The following is a 23,987-nucleotide window of genomic DNA, read 5'->3' as shown; positions in this document are numbered from 1 at the left end:
CTCAGTTTATTTCAAACTAATAAATTTTCAAGAATATTTTTCCCGACCTGGATGCTCTTGCACCTTTATCAAGTTCTATGGATAATGAGAGTACAAGATTGGATGTAAGGATCCTCCCTTATGTTAACCACGCTCGAGGAAATCCTAAAATTGTCATTTTGCCTTTCCATTTGAAATTATTTACTATAATTGGGAACCCATTCCTCAGTTTCAAATGATTTATCGATAAAGTAGGTTTTTAATGTATCTTAATATTTAGTTTAGTTTAATCTTTGTCCGATTGTCAGGTGAGCAATGTTTTTCGTTTAGTCGGGTTTTGTTATTTATTTTCAATTGATTGTTTTTGAAAATATTAAAAACAGTTATTTTAACATTACGCAAAATATAGATTACAATTTACATATCAAAACATGTTCTTTCGAGATTTTGCTTAAAATTTCTCGATTATGACGTCCTTTTGACGCACTTTGTTAACTGAAGACTCACAACAAAGCAATTAAAAATGGCCTACGTTATGTTTATTTGGTATCAACACATTAATGTGCGAAGGGAAAATTTTGTAACTCTTTAAAAGGTAGAATTTCGACAAATGGACGATCAATCTTCCTTACGTCTTATCTTACTAATATTATAAATGCGAAAGTTGGATAGATGTTTGTTATAGGTAGCCTAAACGGCTGAATAGATCTTGATGAAATTTGGCATAGATGTAGAGGATTGTCTGGAACACATAGGCTACATGCTTTTGTTTTTTTTTTAACTATACACAGACGGAGTTAAGTAAGTAGTTTATGATAATTTAAATTTATATAATACTATATGTTTGAACATATATATTTAATGTTATTAAGTTTTTGCGATGCTCGCCGGCGCCGGGTAGCCGATGCAAAACATAATTTTAAGATAAGCTAAAGCTAAATGTCTTTCTAGAACCGTCTTCGAGCACCAGGTGCGTTAATTTATGCAAATTCTGGATACGCTACGAAGCAAGAAGTTATCGAATGTCGATGACTAATAGTGATGTGCCGCGCACGATAAATCCGAATATCGATATGTGATATTTAACAACTAACTTAGATTTTTCGTAACTTATCTTACAAGAAACAACATGTATTTAATAAACAAATAATAAATTAAATGTTTTGTTTGATAGGAGTTTTATTTCGTTACCTTAGATTTTACTTATAGATAATTTACCCTCGTAAAGTTACAACTATTAGGAGATTTTCTTGTTGGGTTACATCGTAACAGCGATTTTTCTTAAGATCACTTGTTAATATTAATGAAGCGACCGCTGCCCAACTGGTTTTTGTTACATTTCTCGAAAGTACTGTTCCGACTTGTTGGTATTACTTTTAATATAATCTTAATTAATTACTTGCTTATCTAAAAAAAATACCGGTTTATTCATTTGTTTTAATTTTGCTGTCAATATTCCCCGTTTTTTTTATTTTTAACTGATCTTAACAACAGTGTAATAATAGGAAATAAGGCATTGTAATTTATGAGTCTATTTTAGAGTTTCTTTTATTGTTATAAAATACTAGCTTTCGCCCGTGACTCCGTCCGCGTAGCATTGAAAAAATCAAGTAGCCTGTGTTCTTCCAGGCTATCCTCTAGATGTATGGCAAATTTCCTTGAGATCCGATCAGCAGTTTAGGCTATAACCTCTAACAAACATCCATTCATCTAAACTTTCACATTTATAATATTAGTATGATTATTAATGTCAATTCACCGATAAGTCTAGTTGAAGTTATAAAGAGCTCGTCTTCAACTAAACTATCACACAACTGTTCCGTCTCACTTTGATTCTTATGAGTTTATATAGAGGTTCACACTACTCTATTTTTAGTTATGCAACTAAACAGTTAAATCGGTTGCAAAACAATCGATAATCGTAGAACAGTTGTGCGTTAATTCAATCAAAAGTGTACGCCCGCTCTAAACAGCCCTACGTACTAAAATATCACTATTCATGTTTACATAGAGTCAGTTATTATGTAATACATAGGAAAGAGACAGGAAGTAGCTACGAGTTGCACTGCGCTGTATGCGTCTCGGATGCACTCCGCTGGTCATCTAATAACCGCATATTAACTACAATTATATCCAGACTATCGTCACGTGGAAATGTACGCTTTTTAGTACTTAGTGTTTTAAAATTGACTATAACATCTTAACAACTAACCGAACTAAATCGAAATTTGTATCAGCTTATCCATTTGTTTCTTTCTTATAAAGAACGCTATATTCTAGACTAGCTGTTGCTTGCGACTTTGCGCACGGAATAAAATAAAACATAACGTATGTTTCTCAATGATAACGTAGCTTTGTAATGGTGAAAGAATTTTCGAAATCGGCCCAGTAGTTTTTGAGTTATTTCAATACGTACAAAAATACAAATCTTTCCACTTTATTAGTAAAGATAGACCTGATCCATCGTTTAAAAGAAGATTAAGTTACCTCTTATAATTAAAATAATATTTAAAGCGATCTTAAAGGCAATCAGAGTCGAAAATCTGCTTTTCACGGAAATGTGTAAAATCACTAACTTTAGGCGCACAATTTCATGATTCGTTAACTATGTAAATTCACTAATTGTTATTTTGTCTGTTATAATGTTATCTGTACTTAACTGAATCAACTCTTCCAGTTTTTCACATTATTGTTAGTTAATAAAGTAAAACAAACTGCATTATAAATGCATTCTAAAAGATAAAAAAAAAAATTTGGCTCTGACTGATTCTGACTCTCTGAGACAAAATAATAAAATTTTGTCTCTGGGACTTAATTTAATCTGAAGTAATATTGTGCAATGTTTATCGAAAAATTTAATTAGTGCGTCATTATTCCAAATGTTTCCATGGTATTTTGTACAATACTAGATGGCGCTACAAGAAAATATATCAAAAAACATCTGATTACCTGTATCCTAGTTTTAAAAACTTTAATATTTTCGTAAAGAAACAATCTGGGAAATCGTTTAAATGCCCTTTATCCCTTGAATCTTTGTGGTAAGTCCTTTAAAGATGAAAGAATTTTTTTTTCCGTTGAATCTGTTTCATCGCTCGATGGTTTTGCACATAAATTAAGTATCTATATATATGTTATAAAGAAATATTTGTATTTTTGTACATAGGATTGGAATAACTCAAACTACTGGACCGATTTCAAATTCCTTCACCATTAAAAAGCTACGTTGTCGTTATTTTATTATGTTTACGCGGGCGAAGTCGAGAGCAATAGCTAGTGTTAAATAAGGTTTTATATAATGATATGAAAGAAGGCTAAATAAACCTGTCCTGTATTGCGTTTTATACCCTTTTGAAGACCCCTTCTAGATGTTTCCATTTAAAATTCTTCGTATGGAATATATTTACTTAGGAGTACTATTACAAAGAGTAGGTGTGAACGTGTTTTAATTGTTTTTGAAATAATTAAAATAATAATAGCTACCTTTTGTTTAGAAATAAAATTATCTATAATTACATTCATAGTCTGAAGTCTATTAACATTGTATTTTTCTACATATTTCTAAATAGATTATACATAAATTTAGAAAGTTGTTTCTCTCTTACAATAGCTTTCGCCCGCGACTCCGTCCGCGTTAAAAAAAAACAAATCAAGTAGCCTATGTGTTCTTCCAGACTATGCTCTACATCTATGCCAAATTACATCGAGATCCGTTCAGCAGTTTAGGCTACAAACTGTAACAAACATCCATCCATCTGAACTTGCGCATTTATAATGTTAGTAAGATAACATTACAGTTTATCTAATAAAGTCAGAAAACTCAATCTTTATAAAAGGAAGCTAACAACTTCAAATATAAACACATCGGTCAAGTCAAGTTGCACGGTGACTGACTTGCTAGCCTCGACCAGTTCAAGTTCAATGTCGAACTTTGTTTCGCTCTAGAGTTGCATGTAATATCATCCGGTGCTGCGTTCACACTGCGATAGTACTCGCTCAACTACTAGCTTCTCTTGTAATAGAATGAGTAACTTGTATGAATAATCGTTTTGAATGAAAGCGCTACTGAGGTACTGAAAATGATGTAGAGATGTAATTTATGTAAAATTTTATGGTTTCTAAATCGGATACTTAATGTGATCTTCGAAATTAACGTTATTTACTTAATTATTATTAAACCGAACTGGTTTCTTGAATTAACATATTACAATAACTATTTGATTTTCTTTCCATATTTGACCAAAAGTTTCTCTCCATATTTGAACAAAAAGTCTTTTCACGAGAAGTCATGGTCAACTTGTATTCATCGCTGCCGTTTATATCTAGTTTATATCTAAGTCTATGTGTTTTTACGTGGTATACCTGTAGAACCTAAAACTAGTAGCTAAGCAAGTGTAAATTTTGTAGCTTAACACAAACGAATAAATCATCAAAACATTAATATTACAACTTGAACAACTTGCCATTTTTTAACGTCGATTGTAAACGAAGCATAAAAATCACAACATCGGCAGTGTATAATTATAGTGGACACGATAATCAGCGCATCATCATACACTTTTAACCTTCATTTATGTTGTTTTCGTTTGCGACAATTTAGTTCTCGCGTTTAATTTGCACTTTGCACGTTTGAGTTAACTTAACACGGAAATCTGTTATGCATTTTATGAATTTTGTTAGTGGTAGAGCCCGCTTCTTCGCATGAATGGGCCGGCCGGCCTCGCCCGGTGTAATAACACGACCACACAGAAAACAGGCATGAAGTGGAAGCAATTCCGCGTTTCGTCTGATGAGTGTGGTGCCGGAGGCCTAATTTTAGTCCCTTTCTCGTTGCATTTTCTTAAGAGGAAAGGACGGGTAGGAAAAGTGGATTTGACGGTGGAGGAGACACATAGATAGGGAAAATGCCCTCTTTATGTGCGTCTTCTCCTCCGTCAATTAAGGGTAGGCAACGCATCTGCAATTGCGGATGTTTATGGGCAGCGGTCGCTTTCCATTTCGGTGGATTCAGGTGGCCACTTGCTCATTTGCCACCTTATATGTAATAAAAAAAAGAATGTTTTAAGAGTAGCGATGATTAAGTTATGTGTTGTTAACGTATACCAATTGGTAATGTAGTGATTTATTATAAAAGTAACTTTACAATTATACGAGTTGGATTTCTAAAATTTTTAAAAATAAAAAGTTATGAAATTTCACTTCCTTATATCCAGTAGTTTCTTTAATAGGTCGAAAAAACAGGTTTTCTTATATTTAGATGTTGTTTTTATATATTAAAATGTGTTATTTTTATTATATTTATAGATATTTAAAGTAAATATCTACATTATTAAACACTGTTTTTTAAAAATATCGCATCGTCAGTTTGCATACGTTGACCTTCATCTGAACACAACTTATGTAATAGAATATTCATATTACCTAATAGCAATTAAAATATATAAATAACATGACTCAGTTTTGCCTCGTTAATTCATATAACAAAGTGGTTGAGATTTCAGTATTTTTTTCATCTCAAAGATTAGACGATCAGTAAATTTATTAAATATTAATTTACACTTTTGTACATAAATCTATACTATTATAATAAAGCGTAAACAAACACTTCTAACCTAAGATGTCAGCAATCAAGGCATATTTTCCAATAACTCTTTTTTTAATAAAAAGCCCTACATTTACGTCACGCTTTAGGCTATATATTTTTACGCTATTAAACTTAGGGGGTAAATAAATTGGAAAACACCTTCATGTGGAAAGAGACCATAAACTACAAGCTGCCAACATTTAGGAAGCAAAGTTATGGTAACGGTAATTTTGACATTTCCAATTGAGAGTTTGACAAATGAAAACAATAAAATAATTTATAATTTTATGCAGATGAAACCGTAAGGGAACAGCTAGTATTTTATAACAATAAATAACAGTTTCCTTGCTATTGTAAAACTACACATTGTAAGAAATTGGATGACGTTTTGTTGACAATACCTTAATTGTGGTTATCACGGTAAATGCAGGAAAAGTTGCGTGTTTCTCTCGGATTTGAATTTTTTCTCACAAACGTGGACCAACGTAATGGCTAGATAATAGCTGGAACACGTGGAGTGTATCGTGTTCTCCAAAGACATTTAAAAAAAATAGACGAGGCAGTAAAATATTTTTTTTCCACCTGTACTTTCTTTTAAAGGTACTATATCAGTTGTCAAGTATAGTGCCATCTCGTATCCTTGTATTGATGTAATCAATCATTTTACAAAATTACAATAAGCTACATCTATTATCAAAATAAATTAAAACTATTGGCATGTGGTTTTAAGGATATCAATAGATATCTTCCTTTAAAAAATGTCTCAAGTAAAGTGGCAATTACGTTCTCTCTGAATTTATTTTAATCTTTGGCGTTGATTTTTCGTAAAATTTTTATAATGATTTTTTAAAATAAATACAATGACTGTCTTATACAAATGTACAATAATGTAGTTGTCAAAGATTATGTAACAGAATAATAATACATTTATAACAAGATTTACGTCCATCTTGTCACTTCAATTAACATCCCTTACTGTTGGAAGAACAATCGCTCTTTTGAATAAACTAACATGTCCAGTACAGTATTCAAGCATTATTATCATACTAATATTATAAAGAGGAAAACTTTGATTATAATGAAATAACTCAAAAAATACTGGGCTAATTTCAAAAATTCTTTAACCATTAGAATGGTAATATTTTGTTTATTATTTTTAAATTTCACGCCGGCGAAGTCGGGAGCAACAACGTCTAGAATATGAAACGATTGTGTAAAGATAGGTTATTTTTGTAATTAAATCGTTTTAAATATTTTTATTATGTTTGTTTTAAATAGTTTATTGTCTGATCAAGCAATCTTTTTGCCTCATATTTTAAAACATTTTTCGTATGAAGAGTAAAAATCTAAGATCTAATAATAAGGAAAAAGGAATTAAAATGACAAATATATCTTATTTAGAAATATCTTTGATAACGATTGAAACTATTCGTTACTTTAGGTACTTTTGTGTTATAAAAAAATCGTTCGTTGAATGCTTAATAAAAAAAATACTATACCGCGGTACCGATAAGGTCGTGGTTTTTTATTTGTAAATTGTGTTCCCGTTGCCTTTAAGTTTGCTTCATTAAAATGTATGTTTTATTTCAAGTATTGAATTTATATTCTTTTATTTTCACATCTGATATTTTGATTTAGAAATGATTGACATCTTCAATCATTTGATATAATTAAAAAACCCACATTGAATTTATAACTCAAATTACATTTTAGTTATTTTTATAATACCAAAAACAGTATATAAACATTTAAAAGAATTGATTTCGTTTCTCACATAACATCTAAATTAGTTTAGTGTACGGAACGTCCTCAACAATACAAATAAATGCTAGGTTGAGTCAACAAAATTTAAAGCTAACGCCGTCCAAAATTATTGGCTTGCATTTTCCTACGACACGCAACAAGCGAGACGTAGAGAAGTTTTGTTGGCAGTTTCTCCCAAATTAGAATAAAACCACAAACAATTGACACTGGCCCAATCCGATGTGGGAGAGCCATAAACAAGAAATAGAATAGAAACGTAGAGATGTACATACGGACACTTTCTTCTACAATCTGGTACCCTAACTGCCATAAACTTTGTTATATCTGATAGATATAGTTACCATGTAGAGATCTCCATATCGGCACACCTTCCAGAAACCCTTGATTGTGGAAAGCATGTTTCGAGCGCGCCGCTGACCTACTCGCGCGGCAGCAAACCTCCTGCAATACATTGCTTAGTTATTATTGACGTTGTTAACAAATGCCCTTAAATACCCATCAATGTAAAACACGCACACCTTTGACTAAACACACAACTGTTGTGCGAATGTCGGTTTCGCAGCCAATTCATCTGTTTATTTGCACAACTAAAAATCGAGTATATGCACCTCCATATAAGCTTATAGGAATCTAAGTGCGACTAAACAGTTGTGCGATAGTTTCGTCAAATGTACGCTCAAAAAGACAGTCGTCATTAAATTGGAATATACGTACAGTCAGCTGTATAAATGTATACAATTATGAAGTTTCAATAAGTTATACGTCTACGGTTGCACGTAATTGTCCATGTGACGATTATGAACATGTGCTAAAGAAAATAGGTGAATAAATATTTTTGAATTTGGAAGGCCTATGTTCGTTTTTCAAATTTAAAAAATTATGCAGTTGACTGTACATATGTTTTGTTTTAAATTGAAAGATATTTCGGCTTTCCTTAAGGCAGTTGTATCTTTGGGTCAATGACATTTTGTCTGACATTTATCAGATTTGATACAAATATCACTTTTCTTTGCGATTTATCACAATTTGTGATAAAAAGAGGTAAGTAGATAAGGATAAAATGCATTACATACATAAAGTCTGCTCATCTTACTTTATTACCTAAAAATTACACCAATTATAAATGCGAAAGTTTAGATGGATGTTTGTAAAAGTTTGTAGCCTAAACTGCTGAACGGATCTCGATGAAATTAGGCATATATGTAGAGGATAGTCTGGAAGACGCATAGGATATATATTTTTGTTTTTTTTTAACGCGGTCGGAGTCGCGGACGAAAACTAGTAATTAATAAACTAATTAAGTATGTATAGAACTGGTTTTAGACAATTTGCAAGCTGTCACATTATATATGAACTAGGGTTGTCAACTTTCAATAAACAGAACACTGTCGATAAAACATTTACAGCTTAACCAATAAACGAGGTATAAAATTAAACCTAAGTAAAAGAGTATAAGGAAAATTCGTACTAATACTTATACTAAGTTTATTCCCAAGTTTACTATACCGCGTTTATTTGTAAGGCTGTTGGATTATAAACAAATGCAATCTATCTTCATATTACTTTGCCCGAATAAATCGGTGAAATGAATAGGGTTGGAAAATTTGTGATACAACTTGTTTTGGCAACCCTTACTGAAGCGTTGTGAATAATAAATATTGTATTTCATTCTCAAGAGATTTAATACAAAGGAATTATTTATTACGTTTGTTTGATGTTTGTGTTCGGTTTGTTTTGGTTCGCGTAATGTTATTATGAAAGCAAAGATTCATCATGCACTGATGATTTTTTTTTGAAAGAGGAAAGATTTGTATTTTTGTATGTACTGAATTAACTCAAAAACTACTGGGCCGATTTCGAAAAATCTTTCACTATTAAAAGCTACGTCAGTGAGCAACATCCTACTAATATTATAAATGCGAAAGTTTAGATGGATCGATGTTAGAGTTTGTAGCCTAAACGGCTGAACGGATCTCTATGAAATTTGGCACAGGTTTAGAGCATAGTCTGGAAGAATACATAGGCTACTTTTTATCCCGAGAATAGTTACGGTTCCCGTGGGATTCATTGATTTAGTTTTTTAATGTTTACTCGATTATTCTGCAACGGTTCAATATGTTTTCTAATACCACGCGGACGAAGTCGCGGGCAAAAACTCGTATTTAATAAAATATCAATCATAAATATAGAAAGCAAGTAAATCTACAACTAAAGGTACTTTTAAACACAACACACTAATTAATTAGACGTTAATATGGTCAATTAAGAAGTTACGTATTGGAAAGAATCGATTTACTTTTAGACCATTTACATATAAAACGGTATTTATGACGTCATCATACTTATAGTATTTTCAAACGAAACTGTTTTATATAGCTCAGAATAATCAGTTACATTTCTTTTACTGATAAGGCTTGCACTTGAGTCAGATGTGATTTATATTGCGTGGGAGCCGATAACATATATGCGTGTATACACTTGTAAATAATATTTATATTAATACGTCGGCTGTATGGAATATTGCTTTGTTATTCAATAAGAAAAAAATCACATAGTGGGCAATTACAATATGTATATTGTGTTGGATCTTTGGGTGCAATTTCAACTGTCAAAGTTTTCCATTTTATTTTTTTCTCTTATATATTCATTTTATAGTCGAAGAAATACAGTGAACATTGTCAGTTAAAAAGGATTAAATTAAAAGTTGATACTAGTTAAATATATCGATATTTGACTATCAATCTTAAATAACAATACAAAAAATATAAGTGATGTAGACTAAATATCGATATCGATAGTATCAGTTATCGTATAACATGATATCGATATTCTGTCACGTCCCTAAAAGTGCAGGGAACTGATTGCAGACGATTTATCACGCGCACGCCTGCTTAGTGGTAATGTGCCAAAACAAAGTAACAATCTGACTTACTATACATTGTAAAGTAAGCGATATTCAAACAAACATTTCATTAATAGGAGCACAAAAGGGGAAATCAACATATACTACTTATTATCGTCAGCCAAAAATGTATCGTAAAACATAATTATTACTAAAATGTTTACTATCAAACTAAACCAAAAGTGTGAAAGAAATTAACGTAGATACTGCTGCACATAAGAGACAAAATTCATTGCGAGAGATTTATGTGCTAATTTTAGGTATTAAATAATCTTTATAAAAGACTTGTGTCATCGTATATTTTTTTCAAGTCTAGACATACTCCCACTTAAACCAATTCTAACTCGAGTAATCTATAATCTATACATATAAAAGAAAATGATTGTCTGATATACAGACCAATCTACTCGAATATTTTAATATTTCCACAGAGATTGTTACTATAGGCAAGCACTATGAAATCATTTCTCTCGATCTGAAGTAGAGTTGATTATGTTATTGGCACATATTAGAAAAAATTAAATACATATTCCGGGATGACAAATTAATCAACGCGGACGAAGTCGCGGTTACCAACTAGTAAAACATAATCAGAAGTTTGTACAAACCAGTTTGCTAAAAGATTAACCTTTTGTAGGCGATAAATATGTACATATAATTTTATTGTACTTCCTACATTTAAAATTACATGTTACAATTATCTGTTATGCATAAATGCTATCGGAGCATAACGCAATGCGAGACAATATTGACTAAGACAAGAGACAATTACCAATAATAACAAATCTCGTCCTTAATACCGGTTTCCGAAGAAGATAAGCCTATGTTACTCACAGATACACCTTTCTAATGGTGAAAGAATTTTTGAAATCGGCAAAATAGTTTTTAAGCTAATCGAAAACGTACAAAAATCTACAAATACGATCATTAGTGGTTAAACTAAATTTCAAAGGAGTTAAACTCAAGTTACGTAGTTCGGAAACGCATTGTAAGAATGTATCGAACCAAAAAAACACTAACGAACGGCTAAACTTATCTGGGAAACTGGTCATAAGACAATTAGACAAAGATCGAGAAACCCATTAAGGGCATTCAGTTCTTAATCGTGATAAGATTTGCAGTAGGATATTTAATTTAATTAAAAAAGAAACAACAAAACATTGTTTAATAGAAAATCTATTGAACAACATTGTCACTATTTAAAAAAAAAAAAAAACATTGTAAAACCGAGATTAAAAACAGCAGCAAAGGAATCATTTATAGCAATTCTTTCCTTTACAGAATACCACTATAATTTGTTAAGTTGTACAGTAACGGAAACCGAGTTGTAGTGCGAAAAATTGCCTCATTCAACGAGACAAACTCCGCCACTTCGTACATTATAAACAATTAGTGTTATTGTAACTAGCGATATTAACTTATAACACCCATACCTACAATTTTGCCAGGATGGCGCGCTATTCCATTATGTCTGACATTTTACAGCCGTCAAATAGGGACGGGACGTCTTTGCCGACAATCTATTGTTGCGCCTACAGAGCAGTACTATGATAATTTTCTTCTAAAAACAACAGTAGTACATAATTTTCTTCTTAACAAAGGGATAATAATAAAAAGACACTGGCCGTATATCACTATTACGTACAGACACATTAGAAGTGATGTATTGAACCAGAAAGTGTTAAGAATGAATGTTGATAGCTACAAAGGAAGAGGAAGACCGAAGAAAGTATGGATGGATTGTGTGAAAGTAGATATGACGGCTGATAGAGATGTATGGAAGAGCATCACATAATAAGCCGACCCTCCATAAGGGATAAGGGCAAGTTCATGATGAAGGTGATCCACCGCTTGTTTACCCCACTGTACATATAACTTCAGCCTATTTGTACCAACGATATTCAAGACAACATTATTCGAACGTTATCATATTTAGCGGTCTCCCGTTCATTGTCTTCTGTAACAGCAAGCGATATGCAAAACAGTATTGTTCTATAAACCTCACTAATACCATTAAATATACTTTATTGATAAAATACTAATGTCGACTTTTACTGTTTTACGGTTGTTTTTGTTAAATTGTCTTCGTAGATCGCATGAATTGGCAATTTTATATCTAATTCTATCGTATTAGCTACTCCGTCCGCGTGAAATAATCTAATACTTTAGTAGTATGTGTCCAGACTATGCTATATCTATGCCAAATTTACTTACTAATATTATAAATGCGAAACTTTAGATGGATGTTTGTTAGAGTTTGTGACCCAAACTGCTGAACGGATCACAATGAAATTTGGCATAGATGTAGAGGATAGTCTGGAAGAGCGTGTACGCTACTTGCTTTTGTCTTTGTATTCCTCGCGGACGGAATCACGGGCGAAAGCTAGTTTATAACTGCGATAATAAGATCAAAGGACACAGAAATTATAATTATTTTGTTATTCATACAAAGATATATTTTTCTACTTAACGAAGACTGCTTAATATTTAATTCTGGTTTTTATTTACTTTATTGTATTCAGGAAATAAATACGTTTAGAAACTGACAACACAAAATTAACCAATGCTATGCATTTAGGATGCTTTTGTTTTATACGTCAGTTCAGACGATGTTTTATGCTTGTTAATACGTTTACCTGTACCCGAGATTGCAAGACGAAGATAGAATAATAAACACGTGGCTTTGATTATAACAATGTCAAGCTTCAAGTGTATCTAGATGTTTTTTTATAGGTAAAATAATTGTAATTATGAAGCTACATTATGCCAAAAATTGTAAACAAATCAAACAAATTGAATCTAAAATTTTGATACAAATACAACGTAGAGTGCATAATTGCATAAAGGTATTTTCAATTAAAAAAATATCTAATTTCGACCGGTAATTGTAATTTTTTCGTTACGGCGTAAGTTTATATATGACTACGTGCCAGGAATATGTCATTCAATTAAGATCAATTTGTAATAATTTTTATAATTTATAAGAAATTAAAAAAGCATTAATTTTAACCGCTAATGTCTATATACATTTCAATTTCGAAATCTGTATATATTGATAAAAATTATATTTAGTTTATAACAAAAATATAACTAAACAAGTATTTTTAGAATTTTTGTACCAATTAAAATAATCTTTTTTAATAATTATGAAGTACGAAAAATCAATACAATTTTCTTGTAAAAAACAAGGTAGACTTAACTATGTTTCAATTATTTGATAAGATTTTTCCCCACGTGTATTTACCACGGCCCATAGAAACCTTGCCAACTGATCGATCTATTTTTACATTGGCCCGATATAACTGAGAATACAATTCCTGTAAATCCCACGAGATTTACACGTGTTGATTTTATATTCTTTCGGTATATGGACGTCAAGTTTGAACATTGCAACCATTGTTTCATAATACGATCTCGTTGGTTGTTATGAATACAAGAGCGAAACCTTTCTTGCGTGTTTAACTGTTTACATCCGTCATGTTATTTAAAAAAATATCTTTATAGTCGTAAATAATGAGTTATTTTAAACATAAATAAAATAAATAGGTTATAAATTTTTTGATAGTAAAAGTTTACTCACTCGATTATATTTCCCTTGGTCCTTCAATTATTTACAAACACATAACATAAAATTATAAATATTTAATTGTATTTTTTAAATGATTTCACAAAAAAAATAAATGTAATTAAACACAATTACGAAATTCAAAACACTTCTCGCGCCAATTTTGACATTTGTCAATAGACAATTTTTTTTTTCTGATGATCCGAGGCAAAAGTCACATCGGCGTCAGGATCCGCGGCAGACTGCCGAGAGCCTTTGCTCTTGACCTTGCGATATTCTGCAATCAACTGAAGCCGTTTTTCGTCGACGCCGCTTATTTTATAAACGCACTATTGTTTGTCATAACTTTCTGTACGCTTCGTTTGTATGCGTGCATCGGAACGTAGCGGCCAAAGACATTATTTATTGTAATACAATGTGACTTTAGTATGCCGATATAAAACAAATAATATTTCTATATCAATAATTTGAAAACGGTTTCTTTCACACAAGTGTTTTTTTACAATAGCTAATTGTATCCATAACTTGCTGATATTTTTTACCGTTGTTAATCCAGGTATAATGTTATTGTTTATACAGCCCTTAAAGGTCCGTTAATCTGTAATATAAGTTCTAAACACTAGGGAAGATAATTAACTATCTCCTAGCCTTTCTTAACTTATGATATGCTCTGACATTTTCCGTGGTGACATACTGATGATTAGTCTATTAATTTGAACAAAACTCGCCTTAAATTAACTAGGACTATTGCTAAACAATTATTGATAAACTTAAGGTTTTTGTAGATAAAAGAATATAAAAACGTATTTTCCTGTGAAGGATTTTCTTTTATCTGTGCACGTGTTATCAACACATGTTTCAGTTTACAATTTAATTAAAAAAACGATACGTTTGACACGTTGTATGGAACGAATTTTGTGTGCAACGTGATAGTATGTGATCTCATCTCAATTACTTCTTTTTGTTCTAAAATTTACTTATTGCAATCGCTACTTCAGTTAACTTAAATTAATAAACTCGTATAAGTTACTTACTTTTTACTTAATGAAAAAGTATGGATGGATGTATTGTTAGAGTTTAAATCGACTGAACAGATCTTGATGATATTTGGCATAAATATAAAGCATAGTCTAGAACATAGGCTACATTATTTTGTTTTATTTTAATTCCACGTGAACGGAGTCGCGAGCGAAATCTAGTCTATACTAATATTATAAAGAGGAAAGATTTGTATTTTTGTATTTATTTGATTCACGCAAAAACTACTGGACCGATTTTAAAAATTCTTTCACCTTCAGAAAGGTAATTTATCTGTGAGTAACATATATTTTATTATTACTATTAGGAACTATTAATAAACAGCGTGTTTCTGGACGCCGGCGTTAAAAATTCACTAATATATTATATAGGGCATGGCACAATATATTACTAGTCAAAAACCACAGAATTCCACAGCCATTAGATCTTTACCAAAATTTGGAACAGTGGAATCCTACGGTAATTATTCGGAAGTGGGGTTTAGCATAATTTACTACAAAATAAACAATATAAAAATAGATTGAAGACGGAAACATTTTTTTGATAAACAAGTTTCCTTTCTTAGTCTGAATATAACAATAATCTGATTAACGCCTAGCGCAGTGTTTATGGCCCATAAATATGACATTTATTGTATCGAAAACATATTAAAAAAACTTATCTACTTCCTAAAGCACAATTTAAGTTCATTCTTGACGAGATTAAATAAAAGAATTTAAAATCATACTGATATTATAAATGCGTATAGATAGATGGATTTTTATAGAGTTTGTAGCATAAGCTACTAAATGGTTCTCGATTAAATTTAGGAAACATAGGCTATTTTCTTTTGTTTTTTCCACGCGGACGAAATCGCGGGCCAAAGCTGGTAGGAAATAAATTGACAATTCGTTTGAATGTACGTGTTTACGTCTATGTAGCGTCATCTGATCATAGTACATAAGCAATTACGTTTTATGACATAACATCCCAAAGTACATTAACGGAACAGAAAACGTTCAATTTCCCACTTATCGAGTAAAACCCGATTGTATTGGCCTTCGACCGCATTTCGAAGACATCTATAAGAAAAAAAATGAATCTATGGTTCATTGTTTTTGCTCTCTAGTGTACTTATCCATTTTTTATTAAAGCAAAAATAACTAATTATTTATAACATAAATTATTGGATTCAACTCAATTTAGTTTCTCCTCAAAAATAACTAGGAAATGTTAAATATCGGTGTGAAAGAAAACTTCTATATACTCTGTGGAAATTGATAAAATATCTGTAAAGTCAACCAACGCCCATTGCTTAGATAATCTGTGGTATTGACTATGGCATATTAACCTTCTTGGTGGTCTTGAGTCTTGAGCCCCAGACTGACGACATATGTAATTTAACTTATCAAATTATTGTCACTTATTATACCAGAATAAGCGTAAAAGAAAGCGGTCATCTGTCGCAAAAAATATTCAATTCCTTTGTATGCAAATAAGTGGTATGTTTTGCGCATTGTTAGTACATATATATGTTATACCGTGGGTGTAATCTTTGATTGTAAATTGCTGTTTTAAATAGGGCGTTATCTGATAATTATTATGAACATTTGTACGGAGAAATGCGTGGAAAGTTTCTGGTTTATATGTTTTTATTTATTACTAGCTGTTGCTTTCGACTTCCACGTGGAATTAAAAAAATATAAGCTATGTTTCTCATTGATAACATTGATTTTTAATGGTGCAAGAATTTTTTTTAATTAGCGCAGTTTTAAGTTATTTTAATATATACAAAAATACAAATCTTTCCGTTTATAATATTAGTATAGATTATATAGCTTTGAGTTATTCTTCTTTTTGTTTTTTTTAATTGTAAGTAAAGCATTGCAGAATAGCTTACGGTATTTATTGGTTGTTTAACGATCGATACTTCATACAAATATTTTAAATGGAATAGCTTGTATGGATGAATTGTTACTACAGATTTGAATGAAAATTGGCACAGATTTGAAAGTGGTAGTGCCCGCTTTAACATCTTAGCACTGCAAGGCCGACACGCCCCCAGTAATACCACGACCACACAGAAGACAGGCGTGAAATGGAAGCAATTCCGTGTACAGTCTGATGGGTATAGTGCCGGAGGTCTAATTTAAGTCCCTTTCTCTTTACCACCCTTTTCTTATAAGGAGAGGATGGGAAGGGGAAGTGGATTTGACGATGGAGGAGATGCATAGGGAGGGGAAATATCCTCTTTATGTGCGTCTCGGGTTGCGGTGCGTTGCGGATGTCTATAGGCATTGGTCGCTTCGCCATTTTGGCGGATTCAGGTGGCCACTTGCTCGTTTGCAACCTTATGTTATAAAAAAAAAGATGTAGAGCATTTTCTGAAAGACACATAACTAAGTTTGTGCTTTTAATTCCAAATGAACGGAGTCGCGTAAGTTAGTAGTAAAATGAAAATATTATTTCCTTTTTTATTGAATGTGGTATTGTTTTTAACATATTTACTGTACATCAAACTAGAGGTTATTTTAATGTTTTTCGTAAACGTGACACAAAAAGTTTCTAAGGATTGAAAATGTAATGTACATTTTACAAAGAAATAATAATAATAAAAATGCAATTCAAGACGTTTCCAGTCTGCTAACTTTACAGGGAAGTGGGTTTTTATTTATTTTCATAAACATTCCGACACCATACATATGTTAAGGTGTGGACGGAACAACTGGTATATCATTAAACACTCAACTGAGAAGGGTAGACAGAGTGAATGATATAAGAGAAGTTTAAGAACAATTCCGTTGAATATTGAAACAACCCCTATTAAAGATACAAATTTAATAAAATTACATCTATATTTTAGTAAAAAAAAAGTAATTTAAAAAATAAACAAATGTTAGTGTCGGGATCGTGAGTTATCACAAAAATCTACGCAAAGAGTACAGTTCAATGAAGTATTTTCTAACATAACAATATTTATGTGATATTTGACGTCACTAACCTTTGACTCTGGCTGAAATATTAAAAATCTCCCAATGTTTGTTAACCTAGCTTATGTTTACTATTTTTTATCTTTATAACATTAACTAGGCCGAGGCAGGTTACTATTTTATTAATGTCGAAAGAATGACGACGCAATATTGCAAAAGCACGATGTAGGAAAAACCCAAGAGCTTGTGTCAACCAGTTCAATAACGTTAGGAGGAAGCCCTCAAAATTAGAGTACGGAGGTCCAAAGCGGTGATAGGTTCAAATCCAAAAAAACGTAAAAATCAAATCTTATCACTTTAGAATTGGTAAGGGAAATAAATCAGTTAATTTTAAATAAAGCGTTTAATAATAAGTAGATAGGAGAAAAGGCTTATTAGGGATATAAACATATATATTAACGAAAGAGTCAATATTGACCGCTAGATGGCGCTGACAAAATATGCGAACCATTTGTATTCCAATAATATTGTTTGAAACACAAAGTACATTTATTTAAAATAGTAATATGGTTTATATGAAAGATATTTGTAGTATTATTATTTGAGTTATAAATTTGAATGTAAGAACTGGCCATAAATAATTCACCAAATTAAAAAGGTAATTAAAACAAAAGAGAGATTTTAGGCGCGAAGGAGAGTGCAAAATGTGATTCGAAGTAACAACGTAATTGTGTGCTTTTTTATTAATTATAAATATTGTGTGTAAGAAGAAATAAAGAATAAAACAAGATGATAGCTACTAGCTAGTTTACATGAATCCTTGAGAAAATAATGACCACATATGGTGATAATGAAAAGATTGGATGAACTTCAGAAAGGATGAGGTACTGAGTGTGCTTGGCAATTGTTTTTTCAATGTTCAATGTTTTTGGTATACATTTTCTTAGATATTTTTATACCAAAGCCATTCTTGTCTATTTCTACTAATAGACTACTTTTCTAAGTAGTGTTTGAGTTAACTCTAACAATTTTTACTCATATTTTGAACTTTATTTTTAACGTAAACTATCATTACAATTTTTTTGAGTTAAAATGAAAATAGTAAAAATTAAATACCTTTTGCATAAATTTTTGTACCTTACTGATGCACGTTTTGATAATAAATATTAAAATAACTATTTTTAACTAAACTAAGGTGAGATTTCTTTTTATTTAATTCCTAGCTTTTTTTCTCACGTTTTATGAGTACCTAGCTTTTGCTCGCTACTCTGTTCGCGTGGAATTTAAAAAAGTAGCCCATAGTTCCAGACTATCCTTTACATCTGTACAAAATTTTATCAAGATCCGTTAAGCAGTTTAGATTACTCTAACAAACATCCATTTTACTAAGGAGTAAGATTTGTAAATTCGATTTCGAGAATTTGAAAAGTTTGAAAAGTGCCATTAAGAAAAAAAATTAAAAAATCTATCAAAATACACGAAAGAAAAATTGTACGAATAATCATTTCAAATGATGACACTGGGTTTATCCAATTTTCCTTATTAGACATTCTCAACGTGTGTCAGATTAGTCACATCAAGATGTGACGCAGAAGACCGCAGACGTGGCCCATACCTTGGTCTGCGGCCAACTCACTCAAATACCTGAGATCCTTTAATACAAGGACTACAATTGATATGATCTATGTGAAAATTTTGAACACAAACATTGGAAAAACTAAGGTTTTTTCCTCCTATATACGAATAGTATAAACATTATTTGATAACTTGTGATTTGAACCAATGTGATTTTCGATTTTTCAAATTTTCATATGTACATAATTTACCCGACATTCTTACGGTGAAGGAAAACATCGTGATGCCTGCACATATCGGCGAAGAAATTCAAAGATATGTGTGAAGTCAACCAACCGCCACTTGGCCAGCGTGGTTGACTATGGCCTAGTTACCTCGTATTAGGGTAGGCTCCGAGCCCCTCGGTGGGGACGTATAGTGAGCTGGTGATGATGATGACATGTTTTGAGGGTGCCATCGATGAAATCCATAAGCTTTGTGTAAAAAATATATAGATAACTAGCTTTCGCCCGCCATTCCGTCCGCGTGGATTTAAATAAAACAAAAATGAGTAGCCTTTGTGTTCTTCCAGAGTCCTCTACATCTATACTATATTTCATCAAGATCTGTTTATCCTTTTAGGCTACAAACTTTAACAAACATCCATCCATCCAAACTTTCGCATTTATAATATTAGTGTGATTTAAGTTTTTAGAGTTTGTAGCTTAAATTGGTTAACAGATCTCTCAGAAATTTGGTATAGCTGAAGAAGATAGTCTGGAAGAACACATAGGTTACTTACCTATTTCGATTCCACGCGAACGAAGTCACGGGCAAAAGTTAGTAACATTATGTTACTTAAATTGTATTTTCTTAATTCTCTCGATAATTAATTACTCTTAAATTTGCAAGCAATTTTCTTGTATAGGAAATGAACTGTGAGACTCATTTATCAATTGAATAGTAAAAGTTTCTTTGTATTTTTCACCTTGAAAGCCCTTTTTAAACCAGTAAACCAGTAAGTTTATTAACTCATATTCAGGTTAATATACGAGTTTTATATATTATGCTTTCTTAAATAACATGTATTTGTATCGTTTTCCTTCTTAATTTGCGAAAGAATAACTATATTTTTCAATACCTCTTGTTCTTATATGTATAACAAATATTGACATTTTAAAAATTGTATAAAATTCTCCGTATGTTTGCTTTTACCATCAGTTTTTTATTCATGCATGTTTATTTGCATTTCACGGAAATGTACAAAACTATATTCGTGTAATTTTTACAGGAAAAACAAACATATATTGATAAGGGTGTTTAGTTTTTCCCATCGTTTAGATGTGAGAAAATTGTACTTATCACGTAAATATTGTTTGAAGAAGGTTCTCGAACTTGTATCCTTTGTTTACAGAAAATGCACAACTAAACGCTTTGTTTATAATACTTTAGATATCCTTATGTAAACAATATCTGGCTTATGTAATTACAATGTAACGATGGATTAGGAATCCACATAAACCTATACTAGCTGTTGCTCCCCACTTAGTATGCGTGCAATTAAAAAATAATAAAAAAAACATAGCCTATGTTACTCACATGTAAATTACCTTTCGATTGGTATAAGAATTTTTAAAATCGGCCCAGTAGTTTTAGAGTTATTACAATACGTACAAAAATAAATTTTAACAGTGGTAGAGCCCGCTTTAACATCTTCGCACGAATAGGCCGGCTCGCCCGGTGTAATACTACGACCACACAGAAAACAGGCGTGAAGTGGAAGCAATTCCGAGATTCGTCTGATGAATATGGTGCCGGAGGCCTAATTTTAATCCTTTTCCCTTTCCACCCTTTTCTTAAGAAGAAAGGATTTGACAGTGGAGGAGACGCATAGGAACAGAAAATATCCTCTTTATGTGCGCCTCCTCAAGGGTAGGCAACGCATCTGAAATTGCGGATGTTTATGGGTGTTTATTCGGTGGATTCAGGTGGCTGTTTGCTCGTTTGCCACCTTGTATTATAAAAAAAATAATAATCTTTCCTCTTTATAATATTATAGTATAGAGTATAGCTAATATAACATGAAATGCGAGAGAATACTCGACTATAATATTTATTCAGCCTTCTATTGGTTTTAAAGTACGCTGACAAAAATTCAAATTCGATGACGTTACTTTCTAGTACATTTTAATACTAGACCCCTTGTATGCAATTTGTTTAAACTACGTTTTTTTGTGCTTTCTCTTGTTTTTGTAATGATCAAAACAAAAGAGAGCTACAGGGCTACAGATACCGATATGAAAGATTTTTACTTTGTCGTTGTTGAATGAGACTATGCATACATTTTAAACCACTAGGAATGTTACAATTAACATAGTATATTTATTGTTATTCAAAGTCGATAAAATTGAACCATTGTTTTCTCTTATTTTTATCGAGTAACACTTTTGTCGGTGACTGTACTCAGGTCAATGTCAATGTCTGCCGGACGTGTCATACCGATCGTGAGCCACGATATTGTAAAGAACTGTACATACAATGTTAAGAGCGGACGCACACTTTTGACTAAACACACAACTGTTTAGTTGCACAACTAAAAACCGAGTGTTACCTCCATATAAGCTCACAACCGTGTACGATAGTTTAATCAAAGGTGTGCGGGCGCTCTGAAACGTATGACTACCACATTTCTGTACACATATGCAAAAATTAAAACTACTATGGTATAAAGGGTGCGATATTCTTCCTAGTTCTAGGTTTTGTAAATTGTATTTTAAACACTGTGTTTAAGACATAGAAATAAGGAAACAATCAACTTTGATTTCGTATACCATAAACTGTAATGCGTAGGATATGAGAATCCTTGGTACCTCCTAAATGTTAAATTACATTTTTTTAATACTGAATTATTCATAGAAAAGTCAGAATTGGATTTACGATTATTTCCTATTGATATAATTACCGATTGTCGCTCGAGGTCGCATTTGTTCCGGTTTTTGCAATGGTTACTTCCACATCACATATAGTTTGCTAAATATATAAATGCTAGCTTCCGCCCGCGACTCCGTCCGCGTGGAATTTAAAAAAAAACAAAAGTGAGTAGCCTATGTGTTCTTCCAGACTATCCTCTACATCTATACCAAATTTCATCGTAATCCGTTCAGCAGTTTAGGCTACAAACTCTAACAAACATCCCTCAATCTAAACTTTCGCATTTATAATATTAGAATTAAAATGATCAAACCATTCAAATATGCGTACTGATCGGATAGAACTGGCTTGCTGGCCAAAGAGTATGTAAAATGCTGGCATGACAGACAACAGTGTTGCCATACGCTACAATGTGCATCACTTTACGCATCAATTGACTTAACAAATTATTTTCTTTATAAACTACATTTACATAATTACTTCGACATAATTCGCAAGACAATTGAATCATTAACATCATAATCATTAGTAACTCATTTACTAATTCATCAAATAAACAAAACAAACAAGTGTGTCGGCTGAGCGGTGCGGGCAGCGACCGCGTGGCCTTGACATACATACGTGCCCCCCGGTCGCGCTCTCGGAAGATCATAAGCGAACTTATTTACGTTTATGATAGTCAATAAAATTGTAAATGTGATTTGCCTTCGGTTGCCTTCGTTACGTCCTCGACTTTAACACAATTGTTATAGGTTATTACACTGCAATATACAGGAAATAGCAGAAATTCAACATACCACAAACATATTACCTTAGACAGCACCATTAAAAACTTACGAGCTGTTGCCCGCGACTTCGTCCGCGTGGTATTAGAAAACATACGAACTATATAAATTACAATTATCAATACATTTCTCTGGGATGAAGCTTATCTCATGTGTACTCCAGACTTTGTTTTATATCCGTGCCAAATTTCAATAAGGTATGTTGAACCGTTGCAGAATGATCGAGTGAACATTAAAAAAATAAATTAATGAATCCCACGGGAACCGTAACTATTCTCGGGATGAAAAGTAGCCCACGTGTTCTTCCAGACTATGCTCTAAACCTGTGCCAAATTTCATGGAGATCCGTTCAGCCGTTTAGGCTACAAACGCTAACAAACATCCATCCATCCATCCATCCATCCATCCATCCATCCATCCATCTATCCGTATATCCATCCATCCATCCATCTAAACTTTCGCATTTATAATATTAGTAAGTTTTCGCTCAGTAGTACTCTTCAAAAATACACTCTTAGAAAATGTCACTTAAGACAGTTTGACAAGAATTTTGTGCAGATTTTGTAACATTTTTTCATTCATAGATGTCGCTAGTTATCTATTTTAGTTCCAAATTTGTACACCAGGGTAGATAAGTTCGACAGTATCCTTTTCAGCAATTATTAGAAGGGATATGAGACCTTGCATTTGTAACAGATAAAGCATTTACTACTCGTATATGTAAATGTAGAACAATATTATTTGCATTGTGATTCTGAAACAGTAGATAATAAAAATATCAATAAATTATGCCGCTTTACTCTCTGTGTCGTATTCCTTGTCAAACTGTTTGTATGTTTTCATCCGGGCGATCGCGAAATGTTCACATAACCGTAGGCCGTGACATAATCGACGAAATCAAGCGCCTCGTGCAACAGGATGTCGATAGCATAGTGAAATGGTCTCATGATAATGGTATTGTTCTTAATGGTCAAAAAAC

At 32.1% G+C, this 23,987-nt stretch overlaps 2 protein-coding genes across 7 annotated transcripts in view; one reads left to right on the top strand and one right to left on the bottom strand.

Moving 5' to 3' along the window:
- Positions 1–23,987, top strand: part of LOC106108267 (neurobeachin) — a 302,082-nt gene that overhangs the window by 256,695 nt on the left and 21,400 nt on the right. The window lies entirely within an intron of this gene.
- LOC106108268 (facilitated trehalose transporter Tret1-2 homolog) overlaps positions 1–23,987 on the bottom strand; it is a 42,791-nt gene that overhangs the window by 9,944 nt on the left and 8,860 nt on the right. Inside the window, exons 1-2 of one of the 2 annotated variants that reach the window (XM_013289375.1) lie at positions 13,807–14,230; positions 7,666–7,765 (exon numbers count right to left, since the gene is read on the bottom strand). In XM_013289375.1, coding sequence (XP_013144829.1) covers positions 7,666–7,722 — 57 coding nt within the window. In that variant the 5' untranslated portion in view covers positions 7,723–7,765; positions 13,807–14,230. Of the gene's footprint in view, positions 1–7,665; positions 7,766–13,806; positions 14,231–23,987 lie in introns of those variants that run through there. The other variant, XM_013289374.1, reaches the window with a different exon arrangement.

Source organism: Papilio polytes, unplaced genomic scaffold (assembly GCF_000836215.1).
Source record: "Papilio polytes unplaced genomic scaffold, Ppol_1.0 DF821733.1, whole genome shotgun sequence".
In the NCBI taxonomy this organism is placed as follows: Eukaryota; Metazoa; Arthropoda; class Insecta; order Lepidoptera; family Papilionidae; genus Papilio; species Papilio polytes.
Note: the sequence above shows the minus strand (reverse complement) of the source record. Positions and strands in the feature narration are given on the sequence as shown.